The sequence below is a fragment of the Myotis lucifugus genome, unplaced genomic scaffold (genome assembly GCF_000147115.1).
Source record: "Myotis lucifugus unplaced genomic scaffold, Myoluc2.0 scaffold_63, whole genome shotgun sequence".
NCBI lineage: Eukaryota > Metazoa > Chordata > Mammalia > Chiroptera > Vespertilionidae > Myotis > Myotis lucifugus.
The window spans coordinates 5,141,498-5,158,847 of NW_005871111.1; the positions used below are offsets into that span (position 1 = coordinate 5,141,498).

General features: G+C 38.2%; 1 protein-coding gene across 1 annotated transcript in view; it reads left to right on the forward strand.

Moving 5' to 3' along the window:
• Positions 1-17,350, forward strand: part of SGIP1 (SH3 domain GRB2 like endophilin interacting protein 1) — a 204,266-nt gene that overhangs the window by 123,209 nt on the left and 63,707 nt on the right. Inside the window, exon 9 of the mRNA XM_023754681.1 lies at positions 17,031-17,055. Coding sequence (XP_023610449.1) covers positions 17,031-17,055 — 25 coding nt within the window. The remainder of the gene's footprint in view (positions 1-17,030; positions 17,056-17,350) is intronic.

The following is a 17,350-nucleotide window of genomic DNA, read 5'->3' on the forward strand; positions in this document are numbered from 1 at the left end:
CAAGCATTTTTATATCAATGATTCATTTTAATAATGGTTTACATTTTGTCATCATGATCAGAAAGATGGAATGAGCAGTCACACTATTAAGCAGGCAGAGAGATGGGGATCACCCCATTTTAAAGAAGAAACTAACTCAGAAAGATCAAGAGGCTGCTGAAGGTTCAAGGGCCAGGACTCTGGCAACAGCCTCCTTTCTGCCAAGTTAAAAACACAATATGTTTTCTCATCATCAAAGTAAGGATCTATGATTCATTTACCTTTAAGATCCCTTTGAGCTTTAATACTATGCTGTGTTTTCTAGCCTAAGAGGCTCTGTGGGAGGCTCTCTGGTTTATGGACAGGTTGGGGATACAAGGGGACCAAGGAAAAGAATATTTCTTTGAAGCACATTGTAAAACAGGAAAATCACAGGCTTTTGAGTCTGTATATTATTATCTGTATGTTAATTATCCAAAGTTTCTTAACTTAGAGCCTCAGATTCTAAATCTGTATGAGAACAGAAATATCTACCTTCTCAGGATGGATGTAAAGATGACATGAGTGTATGTTTCAAAATGCCCAGTTCAGACCCTGTAAGTATCATTTCCCTTTTCAACTCTGTTTTCCTTGTCCTTAAGTTAAGAGACTTGTGGGGGGCAGAAAGATAACAATAGGGAGGGAGGTCTTGTGCAAAGTCAAAGAGAAGAGGGCTGGTAGAAATGATGTGAGGGTAGGTGTTGACCTCTCCTAGCATATATGCTAGTGCCTCCTCCCATCCTCTGTAAAATTCAGTGATACAAGGAATCAATTTGACATGGAGTTATGAAGGAGCAATTTAATCTTGTTCCTGGAGATTTGCAATCCATAATGGAGTTATTTAATCAAAAAATATGGGGAGGGGGGAGACAGCTTTGAACGGCAGACATTCTGGTGCTTCTTGCCTATTCCAGGTGTCCCACCCACCCTCCCACCCCCAAATTAGCCTGCGGGAGAGTAAAACCCATGAATTTGCTGCTGCTTGGTAACACCGCCCCCTTTCCTCTCCTCACTCTGGCAGAAGGTTGAGCACCCCATTGAGTTCAGTGAAAACAAGAAGTCATCAGTGGGGGAGGAGAGCTCCTGCCTCCTACACACTGGCAGTTGCTCCTGTAGAAGCGCTGTACAGTGCAAGGGGAGCCTGAAGATGGCGTGCATTCTGATTCTCTTGCTTTCATTTTTCCCCAAACCCTCTATGCCCACCCTTCTCTGATAAGAAGAAATCACTGAGTTGTTGTGTTTTGATCTCCTTGAAAATGGCAGAATATGAATTTTATCTGGATTGACTTTGCCATTATTTCTCCTATTGATATTGGCTGTATCCTCTGAGTACATGGTATTTTGTTTCCCTTTGTGATATGTAAGAGAATTTCCTTGCATAAGTCCAAATTCTTTAATCATGTTCTACTGTCTCAGACAACCTGTCCTGGTTGGGGGTTTCCAGAAACATGATTACCAGGATTAGAGACTGTAAACTCTTAATTTCTGTTACTAATTTAAAATCCAGTCGAATGAGACAATACACCCACAATATTGAAACATAACATGTTAGACTATCCTCAACCAGACATAGCAAATTCAAGAATTATATGCTTTTAATTACAATCAGAAAGACTAATTTTTCTTTTTTATATCTTTACGGTCTTCTTTTTGGCTTAGTCCTACTGGTGCAGAGTTTAGAATTTAAAACTTTTATTAGCTAATGGCCATAATCAGGGTAGAATAGGCTCTGTAGAGAAGCAACCAATCAGGAAAATAAGTTTGTAACAGAAGCATCATTTGTGAGCAGTTAAGGAAATGAGAGTTTAGGATAACTAATCCTGCACCTGGAAGTGTGGGTTCTTACTTCTTCCTTAATGGGGCCTTTGCTCGAGAGCCTACAACATTGAGTGGCATGTAGTAGGTCCTTAGGAAATACCTGTTGGTTGGTTGGATGAATGGATGTTCTTTGCTGTGAGAAATTATATGGAACTTGGTGTTTCACTGTGATGTAATGCAACTTATATCCCTTGCATTATTTTATAGAGAGAGCAAAGGTATGGCTCTGCATTTCTTTGATCTTTTCCCCTTTAATTCAGTCAAGTTTTTCTCCATTTTTGGATGGATAAAAATGTGAACAATGGCTCCATTTCTTCTCTTACACTTTACAGGGTATTTTTTTTAAATTTATTAATGTGTTCTTTTCTGTGGGTGCTAGCTTTCTGTCATAATTCTCTTCCCAGTGAGAAGTCTGTTTTTTTTCATCTAAAGTTTCAGATTTCAGTCACTTGACCCTGAGGATGAAGGACAAGTACTTTATTCTCTTTCTTATACTATTATATTTACTTTTATATTAAGTAGTTTCTATAATGAATTGTAGTATTTAATTGTATGAATTGCAGTATAAAAATAACTATAACAGTATAAAAAATATCTTTGTTCTTTGAAGAAGAATTTTTTAGTGCCAAAAATTATCTACAGCAATGAATGTACTTTTTAATTGTTTTAGAAAAAATTTTAGCATGTGAATCACTCACATTAATTATGTCAGAAAAATGTTTCTTCAGTGACTGGGGGAAATTTTATTTTTAAACAGAATGAAGTAAGATTTCTTTTTGTCTCTTATATCTGCCTAAGGGCCAGCCACTCATTGCATGGACCTCAGGAACTATTGTTTTGAATCAGCTACCAGCGCAGCAGTGGTACAGAGCCGAGCATGCCAGTCTGAGCCTCTTGTCCTAAAGTGGCCAACAGACAGGGAAGGCAAGATGGGCTGGTCTCATTCTGTTTTGCCAAATTGAAATTTCCTTTCCACCTCCTAACTTATTTGAAGCCTGTTTGCTCTAATCATCTTCTCAATTAGGCCTACTCTGATCACTGTATTTAAAATTACAAAACTCTCTGTCATGGCATACCCAAACCTCTTTACTTGCTCTGCTTTTAAAAATTGCATTCATAGCCCTAACCGGTTTGGCTCAGTGGATAGAGCGTCGGCCTGCGGACTGAAGGGTCCCAGGTTCGATTCCAGTCAAGGGCATGCACCTTGGTTGCGGGCACATCCCCAGTAGGGGGTATGCAGGAGGCAGCTGATCAATGTTTCTCTCTCATCAATGTTTCTAACTCTCTATCCCTCTCCCTTCCTCTCTGTAAAAAATCAATAAAAATATATTTAAAAACAAATTGCATTCATTATCTCAAATACTAAATACTTTGCATATTTATTGTATTTATTATCTGTCTCCTTTTCCTACTCCCAAAATAAGCTCATTGGAGGGTTGTTGTTGTTGTTGTTGTTTTTATCTATTGTTCCTATTGTTTTGTTCACTAACATGCCTAGAATAGTTTCTGGTCTTTATTAGATATTCAATAAATATCTTGTTAATGGTTTAATAAATGAATAAACAGAATTCAGTTTTAAATGTTGCCGATTTCTAGCCCCTCATACAGAAATGTAGCCTTCAACAAAACCTAACTGGAATGACTAGTTGCATTAGAAAAGGATTTGGGGTAATTGCCGCCAGAGAGAGATTCTCCAACTGCAGAGAGCAGGGGTCTATGGGCTTCTTGGAAAGCTGTTGATCATAAGGATGAGCTACCTTTCAACAAGGTTTGCAAATTAGAGAATTATATTTTCTCAGGCCATGGGATGGGGAAATCTCTGCACTTAGAGAAGATTGAATGGTTATATTTTAGGTATATGTTTGTCCAATCCAAAAATTCACTTACTCTATTTCTAAGTAGTAGTGCATGTGAGAATATACATCTTTTTCCAGTGCTTTTATTATCTTTTCCATAATTAAAAATCAATTCTGATGCAATTAGCTCATTTTGAAAAGGAAAATTATCTTGCCATGTCTTTTTGTTTGTTTGTTTGTTCGTTTGTTTAACATTCTGATGAAACCCTTAAGCTAAGATTGGTAGCTGTTAACAATTAAAGCAAAACAACATTTTAAATAAAGATGGTTTAATCATCATGTAGCCTAGAATGGAAAGGTGTGAGGAGGAAAGAGAAGTGCTATATCACTTGTGTATTCATGCTTATTGCTCTGATTCTAATTAAAGAAAATACATTTAATTCTAGAAAAAGGCTGAGAAATTTACCTTAAAATCAGAGTTTAATTTGAAGATCTGAAAGCCGGCCTAGAAACACAAACTCACTCTCTGAAAAGCTCATTCTTTGAGACCTGCTATGATAGACAGGCATGACCTAACTCTTTCCATTGGAAAGATCCAAGATTATTTTCCAAGCTCTCTCATCTGTGAGTTTTTAGCTCTGTTGTTTCTAGATCCCAATGCTGAAAAGGCCCTGAAAGTGAGTTTAATTTGTTTAGGGAACTTGAGTTGTGCAGGGAGCCCACCCTTGACCAGGCTCTCTGGAGTTAGACAACCTGGGATTGAGTCCCAGGCTCCACTCCATTGTAACTATGTGATTTAGGAACCTATCATTGCCTCCTTTTCCTCATTGGTAAGTTAGTGATAGTAATGACACCAACCATCTATAATAATAAAACAATAATAATAAGGTCTCCATAAATGTTAGTTGTCAATATCACCCTCTCTTTTAATCCTCACAATTCAACAAAGTAGCAGTCATCATTGCTTTACAAATTATGAAATTGAGGCATAGTAGAACTTTCTCAAGGCATTTAAAGAATGGGGGTGCTAAGCTAATTTGAATATGTGTCTAGCACAATGCTTGGGGCTAGAGAGAGTCCATTCGTAACAATTACTGTGAACTAATTATTGAATGGAAATACCTAAATAATTCAGAACAAAATATGAACTGCAAAATATATACTTGCAACATGTACCTTTGTTTTCCTTGAGGCAATTAAATGCCAGGCAAATAAAAAGGCCTTCAATATGGGCTTATTATTTTGAACAAAAGGAATGTGTTCTCTAATAAGAGATGGAAACAATTTATTCTGACCTGGAGACTTCTGGAAGGCCTTAGGGAAGAAGTGTTACTGCCTTGAAAGATGAGTAAGCTTGTAACTAAGGGAGACAGAGAACGCATGGAAAGCTGAAGCAGCAGCCTGAGCAGAGGCAGAGCAGAGTGTGTGTCTACTGCACCATGAAGAGATTCAGCAGAGTCTGCAGCTAAGTGTCGTTTCATACAGAGCACAGTAGAAGACCAGGGCGTGAAGGTGAGCTGGAGCCCATAGTGAAGGCATTAAATGACAGAAGAGAGCTTACATTCTATTTTCTGAATAATAGGGAGGTTTATGAAGACTGGAGTAATATATTCACCTCACTAATTTTGGAAGTAATTCTGAGGATAGTGTAAAAGGATGGATTTAGGAGATGAAACTGGACATAGGGTCCATAGTCTAGGAACCACATATAGAAAGTTCATGGAGTACTTCAAGAAATGAAGGCCTCACTTTGGACAGCTGATGAGGAAATGAAAGAGCATTCCAAGGAGCCAGAGACCACTCGCCAGGAAACTAATTTGTAATTGCCCATGGGGAGTGGGGAAAACTGAAAGATGGAATGAAAGAATGATGGTTGTAGGTAGGGTATCTTGGGAGATGACAGGCACTGGGTTCCCTGACAAGACTGGACTTTCTGGAAAATCTCGTGCTCATAATCATGCCTGGCTTTAAAGCATTAATGACATTTTTCAACTCCTTTTAGTATTACAAAGCATACTTTTCTATTTTCAAGGTACAAATTTATTTGGTAAAAATAAACCATTCAAAAGAGAGCTTAGAATGTCCTCAATGAAGTCCATATCTATGCCCTCTACTGCTTGAACTTATAGGGGAGACAACACTTTACCTCTACCCATCTTAGTTAGGTGTTCAGCTGGACCTCTAACAAAAAGAAAAATTAACAAGAGAAAACCCACACAGAAATTTATTAATATTCAGACTTCATGTATGTGTGAAAGACACCCAGGAAAAATGAGCAACTCAAAGAAATGACATTTAGAATTAAATATCATTTTTATAGGGAAAGGGGAGGGGATATAGCCCTCTTAGGGGAGAGTAAATAATTTTTAGGAAAGATGAATGGACCCTTAGAAGAATAGATGGGAGGCATGATGGTTTGTGACAGTTTGTCTGGGTATGGTGTTGCCTCCTGGTCTCCTCTCTTGTGATGATTCAATGCTCCCTGGTTGATGAAATTCCCGCAAGGAGAAGGATTAATGACAATTGAGTTTCTTTTAGAGGATTTTCTTTAGGCATTTGTTGTTTTCAAGTGCCTACAGCTCAAAATAATCAATATGCCAAAATGGCATATTTTGGGGTGGTCTCTGCTGCTGCCCTGCAATTTAAGCCAGCAGCCTAGGAATGACCGTATCAGACACTCATAGGAAGCATTTATTAGAGCAATACCTTGGAGAGCTGCTTTAAGCATGGTTATTCTGAGCCTTAAGCTGCTGCTTCTTGAAAATGCATTTCACCTCTTTTATGTTCTCCTTTTTTTCCTTCCCATGCTTACGCTTTTAGAGGAAAAGTCCGGTAAGACATAACAATTCCTTTTCACATTTTGGCCAAACCTTTTTTTTTTCTATTCATTTTCACCATCTGTATATTGAATGATGGATTGTGTTTAACACCTAAACAATATTTTAAATTTTAAAAATAAATCTTTGTGAACCAGGGCAAGGTTTAATTATGTCCCAAGAGGGAGGGGGGGAGGAAGTTGGTTGCTAAGTGATTTTACCAGCTATAAAGGGCCACAGGGTAATTTTATAAAGATTCACATCTGCCTCAATCACAGGCATATGACCAAATATTTTAGGTATTGAGTTTTGTTTATTGCAGCTTCCACTTGAATTAGTCAAGTTACATGTACATACTATGACTAGGCAAATATTTTTAAGTTAATTTTTTAAAATATACAACATGATAGTATCCATCCTGAACGAATGTTTGTGAAGCTGCCTAGAAAAGGGAAGTTACTTTCTTTTTCAGTTAATCTGAAAAATATCTCCGTATGATGATTACCAGTGGGAAAGGGGCTGAGAGAAATGGAAGAGGGCAAAGGGGGGATAAATGGTGGCTGAAAGAGACTTGACTTTGGGTGGTGAGTACTCGATGCAGTATGCACATGATGTGTTATAGTGTTGTGTACTTGAAACCTGTATGGTTTTATTAAAGGTCACCCCAATAAATTCAATTTAAAAATGTAAAAAAAAAAGAAAAATGGGCAAATGACTAGAATAAACATTTCAGAAAAAGCTACCCAATAGAAAAATAAATATATAAAGTAAACCCATAAAAAGAAAAAAGGAAAAATATCTCCTTCTGGAGTTGTCAGAGACAAAAAAAGAGAATCTTTATAAAGTGTAAATCACCTCATGCATGTATGTTACTTTTTAGTACCAGTGGGTGAATTTTAGTGGCAGCACAAATTTGATATGATGTATCTACATCTTTTTTTTATTTTAGAACATTAAAACAAAACTTATTCTGAAAATTATTTTACTCAAAAAAGACCCCCCCCAAAAAAAACAATTTTCTCTTCTTGGCTGCCTGGCTTATTGGGAACATGTTTCCAGATGACCTTGCCACTGGAAAATATAAAATACTGTGTTTTCATGTTAACAAGCACCAGATGTGCTTGGTTGATTCTATTTAACTCACCTAAGTGGATGCTACAATGACTGCTATAACTTCTCATCCTGCCCATTGACCTAAACCTGGCATTCTCTGTACCACGTCCATGTGATAGGAGGGAAGAGGAACAAAAGACACAGAAGGAATAAAAAATGAGATCAAAATATGGACCCAGTGTCTTTGTTTCTCAAAATAAAACCAGCACCTGTTACTAGTATTATTACTAAACTAAATGACCCACTTCTGAGTAATTGAGTCAAATATGTGGCATACTATATTATTGGTGCACTTTTGTAACTTTGCTTTATATTTTGCCAATTTCACTTACTCTCCTTGAACCTGAACCTTTCTCTGAATCATTCAAATTTGGCCACTTCAAATATTGACTAGTCTGTGTGGCCTAAGTTCACCCATAGTGCTTTGAAAATTCCGTTTCTCATTGTTTTTCATCCTGTTGTCCTTACAGCAATTTTAACAAGTACTCTTTTCCATTTTTAGCTGTATCTTTAAGGATGAGTCCTCCCGCTTCCTTGCCTCATTTTTTTTCTTTGAAAATTTCATTTATCTTGTTGATAGCTTAATCTGGTCAACTCATAGTGATATCCTGTTTTAGTGATCTCTTTGTTTCTCTTGCCAAATGGAGTTTCAGAAGATCATCTCAACCAAGTCCTACTGGACATGATGGGTATTCATTGTAATCTGGCTTGTAATAGATATAATTGAAATACATATAATAGAAAAAAATTTAAATATAGACAAACACCTACAATGGGCAGGTAGCAAATAGGTGCTTGCCAGATAGTTTCTCTTCATCCTAAAGCTTTAAAAACAAGTAGTAATACTGGCTAGGATTAAAACAATAACATAATAATCATATATACCAATTCTTTCCTAGGCAATTCTCTAACTGGATCACTGAATTTGCTATGACTATATTATATAAAAATAATATGTGTTTGGAGCTTTATAGCTTTTCACGCATTTTTCTGTTTCCCCATGGCACTGAATTTAGCAAATGAGGATGTCATAAAATGTCATAAGCTTTGAAACCTGAGGCTGGTTATTTAGTGCTTTGGTTACTTTTTTTTGTAAGTATCTTAAAACACTAACCTACTTTGGCTGAGACTAAGCCATCCCAATTAACATAATTTATATTATTTTGTGCAAAAGAAAAAACAACCTTGTGTGGAGTAAGGACACTGGGGACTGCAAGGACATAGACTCAAGTATATTTTGTAGGGAATCATATACATGTTGCAAATCATATGCATTTTACAAATGTAACATGTACAAATACAACCAAGTAGCCTTATTCTAGAGATCAAATCATAACTTAGTAGTATTTGCCCACTTTGAAAGCAGCCTCAAAATACAGAGTTAGCTATCTCTGAAGTGAACACCAAAATAAAAGTAGAGGGGAAAATAAAATTTTTCAAAACCTCCAAAATTATCAACAGATCTAGATAAATCTCAGAATTGAACAATTAATGTTTAATTAGGAATGCAAGAAATTTGTTCAGAAAAATAAATAGGCCAATTTCAAAGTCCCTTTTTGAGTAATCAGGTGAAATAATAAAAACAGCAGATGAAATTTACTGAGAGCTTGTTTTCTGTGATATAAATGCATACAATCAGAGACAATTGGCCACCTGCAGCTTCTGAGCACTGGATAAGTGTTCTGTTATATAGGGCAGTTAAAAACAATTTTAGTCTGCATTTAAAAATTAGAACATTTGAATTTTTAAAATAATTTAGATTGTGCATTTTCATTCAACAACTCTGAAGATCTGGCAGTACTAGGCCCACATTCGGGAACAGCAGGCACGAGTGTACCTGAGTAGTGGGCATTTAACCAAAACTTTGTGTAACACACGTGCCCTTACACACAATACCCTAGCTCTTTGCCCTGTACACATTTGAGTTTTCAACACTATACTTAGAGTGTTCAGCTCATCTATAATAATAAAAGTGTACTATGCTATTTAGACCAGACAGCGGAACGACCTTTCGGACGTCCTTCTGGACGAATCCACGGCTGCGGGGCCGAGGCAGTTAGGGGTGATCAGGCAGGCAGGCAAGTGGTTAGGGGTGATGAGGCAGGCAAACGAATGGTTAGAAGTGATCAGGCAGGCAAGCAGAGGTTGTTAGGGGCAGTCAGGCAGGCAGGCAAGCAGTTAGGGGTGATCAGGCAGGCAGGCCAGTAGTTAGGAGCCAGCAGTCCCGGATTGCAAGAGGGATGTCCGACTGCCTCTTAGGATGTCCCCCGAGGGGTCCCGGATTGCGAGAGGGTGCAGGCCGGGCTGAGGGCCCCCCCTCCCATGCACAAATTTTGTGCATTGGGCCTCTAGTAGAATATAAGCCCAGATACTGAATGATTTTCCTTCCACCCTTGAAGCAAATCTATTGGTAGAACAAAGAATGCTAAAGGCTTAAAGGCCATGGGAAATGACAGAAGAAACAGTAAAATAAAACTTTTAATAGGCAAAGACCCTCCCCTCTTGGCTGATAATGATTTGACTGTCCATGTCCTTCAGCAGTGCCTACAGTTCCTTAATGATGATAATCCTATATAATAAAAGGGTAATATGCAAATTGAACCTAACGGCGGAACGACCAGTCACTATGATGCACACTGACCACCAGGGGGCAGAGGTTCAATGCAGGAGCTGCTCCCTGGTGGTCAGTGCACTCCCACAGGTGGAGCTCTGCTCAGCCACAAGCCAGGCTAATAGCTGCAAATGCAGCAGAGGTGGCGGGTGCCTCTCCTGCCTCCTCAGCAGCACTAAGGATGTCAGACTGCGGCTTAGGCCCGCTCCTTATGAGGAGCGGGCCTAAGCCATCAGTCAGACATCCCCCAAGGGCTCCCAGGCTGCCAGAGGAATATCTGACTGCCAGCTTAGGCCCAATCCCCCGGGAAGCAGGCCTAAACTGGCAGGCAGACATCCCCCGAGGGCTCCCGGGCTGCCAGAGGGATGTCTGACTGCCAGCTTAGGCCCAATCCCCCCAGGGAGTGGGCCTAAGCCAGCAGGTGGACATCCCCCGAGGAGTCCCAGACTGCAAGAGGGCACAGGCTGGGCTGAGGGACCCCCCAAGTGCACGAATTTTTTTGTGCACTGGGCCTCTAGTTAACATACATAAAGCCCTTCAATTTGACTTCTGGCGTGTGTGTTTTTTTTCCTGTGAAGGTTTCAGATAGCTCTTAATTATGAACCTGAGGCTTTCTGGGTCTGACCTTTCCACAGCTTCTACAGGGTCTTCTGGATTCTGGTTAATGAACTAGTGACTATATGAATTTGAACAGCTGTTCCTTGATGAAGGCATTTTGCAAATAGTTTCCAAAATGCTGTCTTATGAGGTGTCTTTTACTACAAAAAAATACAGGAACAATTGATTAAAAGTTAGGTTTTTAACTCACTGGAAGTTAAAATATGGTTTACTTTGGGTGGATTAACATGCTGAAATTATTTAGTAAAGTATTGTTCTCTGTAATCTTATATCACTAAAATTTCTTGGATTTAAGTTTTTGCTTCTGGATGTCTAAAATCTGCATTTTATTTTGCATTATTTCTCATAATTTTATCTTGGAGGAACTTGTGTCATTTTTAATTCCCCCTTTGCTGTATTTTATATTACTTTTAAGAATGAATCGGTGCCCTCGCTGGTGTGACTAAGTGGTTAGAGCGTCAGCCTATGCACTGAAGGGTCTTGGGTTCGATTCCCAGTCAAGAGCATGTACCTGGGCTGCAAGTTTGATCCCTGCCCTGGTAGAGTACCTGTGAGAGGCAACCAATTGATGTGTGTCTCTCACATCAATGTCTCTCTCTCTCTCTTTCTCTCTCTGTCTCTCTCTCTCCATCTCTCTCTCCCCTCCCTCCCTTCCACTCTCTCTAAAAGTCAATGGAAAAATAATATCCTCGGATGAGTATTAGCAAAACAAAAGAATGAATTTTTTGCCATGAAATTGAAGCTGAAATCATAAATTCCCACATGTCTTTCTTTTGAGAAGATTGTTAATCTGGTCGTTAAATAATTATAAAGCATGCCCAAGGCCAGTGATGGCAAACCTTTTGAGTTCGGCGTGTCAGCATTTTGAAAAACCTTAACTTAACTCTGGTGCCGTGTCACATATAGAAATTTTTTGATATTTGCAACCATAGTAAAACAAAGACTTATATTTTTGATATTTATTTTATATATTTAAATGCCATTTAACAAAGAAAAATCAACCAAAAAAATGAGTTTGCATGTCACCTCTGACACGCGTGTCATAGGTTCTCCATCACTGCCCTAGGCCCATGGTCAGCAAACCACGGATTGCGAGCCACATGCGGCTCTTTGGCCCCTTGAGTGTGGCTCTTCCACAAAATACCACGTGCAGGCAAGCACATACAGTGTGACTGAAACTTCGTGGCCCATGCGCAGAAGTCGGTATTTTGTGGAAGAGCCACACTCGGGGCCAAAGAGCCGAATGTGGCTCACGAGCCGCGGTTTGCCGAGACGCAGTTTGCCGACTACTGCTAGGCGGTTTGGCTCAGTAGATAGAGTGTCAGCCTGGGGACTAACGAGTTGCGGTCAAGGGCACAAGCCTGGGTTGTGGGCTCAATCCCCTGTGGGGGTGTGCAGGAGGCACCTGATCAGTGATTCTCATCATAGATGTTTCTATCTCTCTCCCTCTTCCTTCCTCTCTGAAATCAATAAAAAGTATATTTTTTAAAAAAAGAATTATAAAGCCTAAATCTTTATATAAAATAGTATTTGAACTTCTCTCAAAACATAGTATGAATTAGTAAAATAATTTAAGCCCAGAAATGCATATTCATGTGTCCTTTTTTCTAATTTTATTTAAATTTCATCCGTGCCCTTAGATAGATTTATAAGACAGATGGAATCAACATGGAGCAGTACCTGGAAAGTAAGGCAAAAAATAAAGTCTAGACTCTTATAAGTGAAATTGACTAGAGTAAATATATCTAAACTCCTGGCTATTTAAAAAACTCATCTGAGAAGTAACCATTCCTGGACATTAAGCCACAAGGGCTCTTTGCTTTTTAGGAGTTCTCCAACAATGTCACACTTGGTGTCCTAGAAAGAGCATGATAATGAAGAGTTTATAGACTGAAATTCTGTCTCTGATTCTACCCATTTGCTAGCTGTGTGTCTCAGCCTCACTTTCTTCTTTATATCATAAAGGCAGCTGGACTGGATAGCCAGGGAGGCCTCCCACATTTAAAAGATTATAGGTTTTTATTTTCTCTATGTGTTCTGGAGATTAGAACCATCCTATTCATTTGAACAACCTTCTTAGTTACTTTTATATTTGTGCTCCTGGCCCACATTTGGAGATTTGGCCAATATGGGGTCCCAGGTGGCCTCTGGTAAATTCATGGGTTAACCCATATCCTGAAAGTGAAACTCTGAGCATCAACTCTTTCCTCACTCACCTCAGAGTCATCTTTGTAACTACAGAAAAATTTTAAAGAGGGGGCACTATCAAAGATTGTTGAGGTAAATTGATAGCAATAGTCAAAGTCTGAGGAATGAAAGAGATAAATAGTATGTCTGCTTATTGTGTTTTCTGGACATCAGCTGGTCTACCCGTGTTTTATTGGTGCTGAACAATTTCATTTTCCCATCTGTGCTTGGCAGGGGTGCCTCATCTTTCCCATCACATTCCTACTCATTAGTAGAGGCTGCCCAAACCACTAGGCCAAGAATGGCTACTTGCAAAATAAGGTCCTCATTGGCATACATTCCACAGAACACTAAGAAAAGAACCAGGCTAAGAAGAGATATCTCTAATCCTGGTCTCTGATTTTTGGAGTCTCCAATTCATGCCCTAATTATGTGGGAAATGCATTGCCTATAATGCTTGTTAACACCCTGTTGTGTGGGGAATCAGCTTTCCCTGTACTACCTATTCTCTAAAACCCCTCTCACCAAATAATCTGGAGAAAAACTTCCCATGACAACTTAACAAAATGTCTTAGATGTTCCACCTTGTTCTTATGTACCTGTAACTTGAAAGTAGTACATCCCCATGAGCAAAGCTATATTATACAATGGACAGATTCTCTTTAGAGTTCTCCTAAACTTTCTTATGTTTTAAATGAGCCACAAACACCATGACTGCCTGTCTTCCTTTGGCCTGATTACTTGGAGTGCATGTTTCGTTAGCTATTTATGAAGCCTTCTATTACCCAAGCCTGTTGACTGATCCATCATTCTCTGACTAGGTGTCTGTTCTCTCTTCCTTTTTGCTGATCACAGAGGCGCAGCCCGGTAAGAACTTTCAACATTTTTATCTTAAACATGTATAAAGAAAATTGCTGCCAAGGCCAGATGGCCAAGTTGACTTCTCATCAAATTTATGACAGCCCAGTATGAATGAGGCAGATGAATTCAGTTTACTGGTTGGAAGTGTCTGGTCCTGAAAGTGTCAATAACATATTTTAGGATTATAAGAGCACTTCTCCATTAATACATTAAACTAAATTAATACATAGGTATCCCAACTCCTAATGTGGGGTGTGTGTGTGTGTGTGTGTGTGTGTGTGTGTGTGTGTGCGTCCACATGCATGCGCACACGAGCAAGACCTGGAGATTGGCCAGAAAGCATCATAGAAGTTTATAAGAAGTGTATAAGTTTGAAGAATAAGAAAACTATAAGGAAAGTAAAGGAAACCATTTTTAAGCCATGTGGTTTTTAAGACTGAATTTATAATAGGTTGCATTGGCCAGTGCACACTGATACATAATAATGTATAATCACAGTTTCCATCTTAGAGGAGGAGACATGCTTTCAAGTTGATATGCCTAGGCTGTCACATAATTCTATATGCCATCACTGAAGACAAAAATCAGTTTAGTTTACATTGTTCAAAGTAAAATCTTAGTCATTTTCCTCAGGTTGAAGAGTGATGTATTCAAAGCAACAAAAAAAAAGGGTCTTTGCTATGCTTCTATCTGGCCAGTCCCTTGAGAGAGGAAATGGAATTGAAAACAATGCCATCTGAAATATCCCTAGGTCTGTGCCAATTCAATTAGTTATTATTTAAGGCAAATACTGTGCCCCAGTTGAGAAACTGGTGGTTGGTTGGTTAAGCCACTTGGCTGAGTATCAAAGAAAGCAACACCTGCAAGTATGGATGATCTCAGGTGACATCTCAGATTGTGACAAGTTACTCTTTTTCTTTAAAGAAAAAAAGTGAACTAACTAATTCAAAATGAAGGAAATTCATTCACAATCTACATATAAGGGCAATCATTGAAAATGTGGTCATTTGGTGAGGTTTTTTAATTCAATGGGCTTTCTTCCTGAATGTGGTTTGTGTGGTCAACATCACTGTAACCCAGCTTTGGATTTATCATGCTGCAACATCAAGGCCATCAAAATCTGTATGCCACATCCAGCTGACAATGGGACTTTCTTTTCTGTTGCTGTTCACTTGCTGTTCAAATATCTGTTCCTTTCTAAATTGATCTTATTTTTATCTTTCCAAATTTCTAAACAAGCGTTTTCTTGCATATTTCTACCATGTCTTGCCTGCATTTAATGGGCAATTGTTTATTCATGTGGAGTATTTAATAAAAATGTTACAGGGGCTTCTTGTTCAGGGTCTCCCAACAGTAAATATCTGTTGAATGAATTGATACACCAGGAATCGGTGAATACAAAAGAGGCGTTGAACCTTTCTTGTTTTCATAAGTATTACATTTTTTATTAAAAGGGTAAAGTAGACTGAAAGGTCTTCAGTACAGCCTTAGGGCCCCCTAATTCCTGGATTTCAGGTCTCACAATACTAGAGGGGAACCATTCCCTAGAACTTAGAGTCTCTAGAACTTAGAGCCTGTGGGTCTCTTCCTTCAGACCTTGTTATTAAAAATAGGACCAGCTGAGGCTTCATTACCTAGGAAAACATTTTAATTTAAACAATTTGTTCTCTTGTTATTTTTGTCTATACAGTCTTATTTTCCAAAAGCCAACCGGTATCCAAACTCCCATAATGACTATAGCTGATTTAAATATCCACATGTATTTAAATGTTTATTTATAAATTTAAATAAATATGTTAATTTAATAAAATATATTCATTTATTAAAATAAATAATTGTATATAATTAGATTTATTTAAACAAATTAATATTTTTAAACATAAAATATTTATTTTTAAAGTTATTACTAACAAAATAATAATTCTCTATATGACACACACACAGATTGTGTTATTAGTCAGGACAAGACAGAAACTAGTTTGAGAGATTGGGCCACCCACTACAAAACATCTAGTGGATCCTGTTCAGATGGAAACTGCTCTTCTATCATAAATGAGTTGAAAATAAGACAAACCCCAATTCTGAAAAATCTTTACAAAATAGGGGAAGAAGCTTCATATAGGGCTATGTCTTGTCCTGAGTTATTGATGTTGTCATTTGAGATAAGAAAATATGTTACCACTAGGTTGAGAGTTCACCAATGTAGGGAAGTAGAAAAACTCTTTGTTGACCACCCACCAAATTAATGGTCATACCCTTTGAAATACTTTCCTATACTTTCACTTTTCTTATGCAGCTCTGTCTGCCCCATCATTCTCCTCAGGCAGCCCTGCCAAGCCACGCCCCACCCACGGTGCCTCCCTTTCAGTGGTCTGTTTTTCTGGAAGCACCTCATGCTAAGAACCTTTCATAGTGGTTTTGAATCAAATCTTTGTATCTAATCAATCCTTCTGCTATCAAAATAAGTTTCTGCTAGGGCCTATTACTAGTATTCCTGTCAGGCCTGTTTGTATTCCAGTAGTATCACATGCCTTGAACTAAAGGAATGACCCCCAGTGGTAGATTGGTGGGCCAGGTAGCAGGCAAGTGGAAGAAATTGGGGTGGGGCAACCTAGTGGGGAGGATGGAATTCCCTGGCTCCCTGCATAAAACAGCCCATTCAGTGGCAATGCTTCGAAGGTTTCCTTCTCTATAACATTTGCCACTTACATCCATTAAAAACTGCATTAGTAAACTAATGACTGTTTCAACTAGTTTATGGCCCCCATGTGATAAGAGCAGACAGTACTCCTAATATAGTCTATGATTTTCAAACATCAAATGTAACTTAAACTTGGACTTACTTTCTTGTCTACTAGACTTCAGGGTTGTTTTTTAATAGACTGTTTAATATTTACTTTAATTTTTACTTTATATTTACTTTAATATTTACCAGATCTACCCAGGTAAGGGATTTTTCTGGTTTGGGAGACTTATAATTTACCCTTCCTTTCTCTCTATAATCCTAAGTAAAATGAAAACTGATTTATATGAATGTGTCTACAATTTCCAACTTGAATGTGATTCTGAGAAAATTTTCATTTTTCCCCATCGATTTCTTTGAGTTCAGATTAATTGCAATAACAGAAATATACATATTGTACATAACATATATGTGGTCTTAAACCTTATAGTGTCTATTTCTAATTCTAGGGTGCAATTAAAAGGAACTTATCCAGTAAGTATATCTTAGCTACCAAAAATAGAGTACAATTTAAAAGAAGGAATAAGTTCCTTGGATCTTGAAGCATATATACATTTGACTTATATACTTTTGGGCTTGGTTTTTAAGACTTACAAATACCTTTTACAGCAAAGAAATGCTGTGATAAAGGGGCTTAGTGGGTTCTGAATGATTAATGTTTAAATTCTGAAAATGAATATGTTTTGGGGAAAACTTTGCTTATTTACTTCCTGAATTTTTCAACTCTTGTATCATTTGACTTTAGAAATGAAGTTCATCAAGTGTGTGC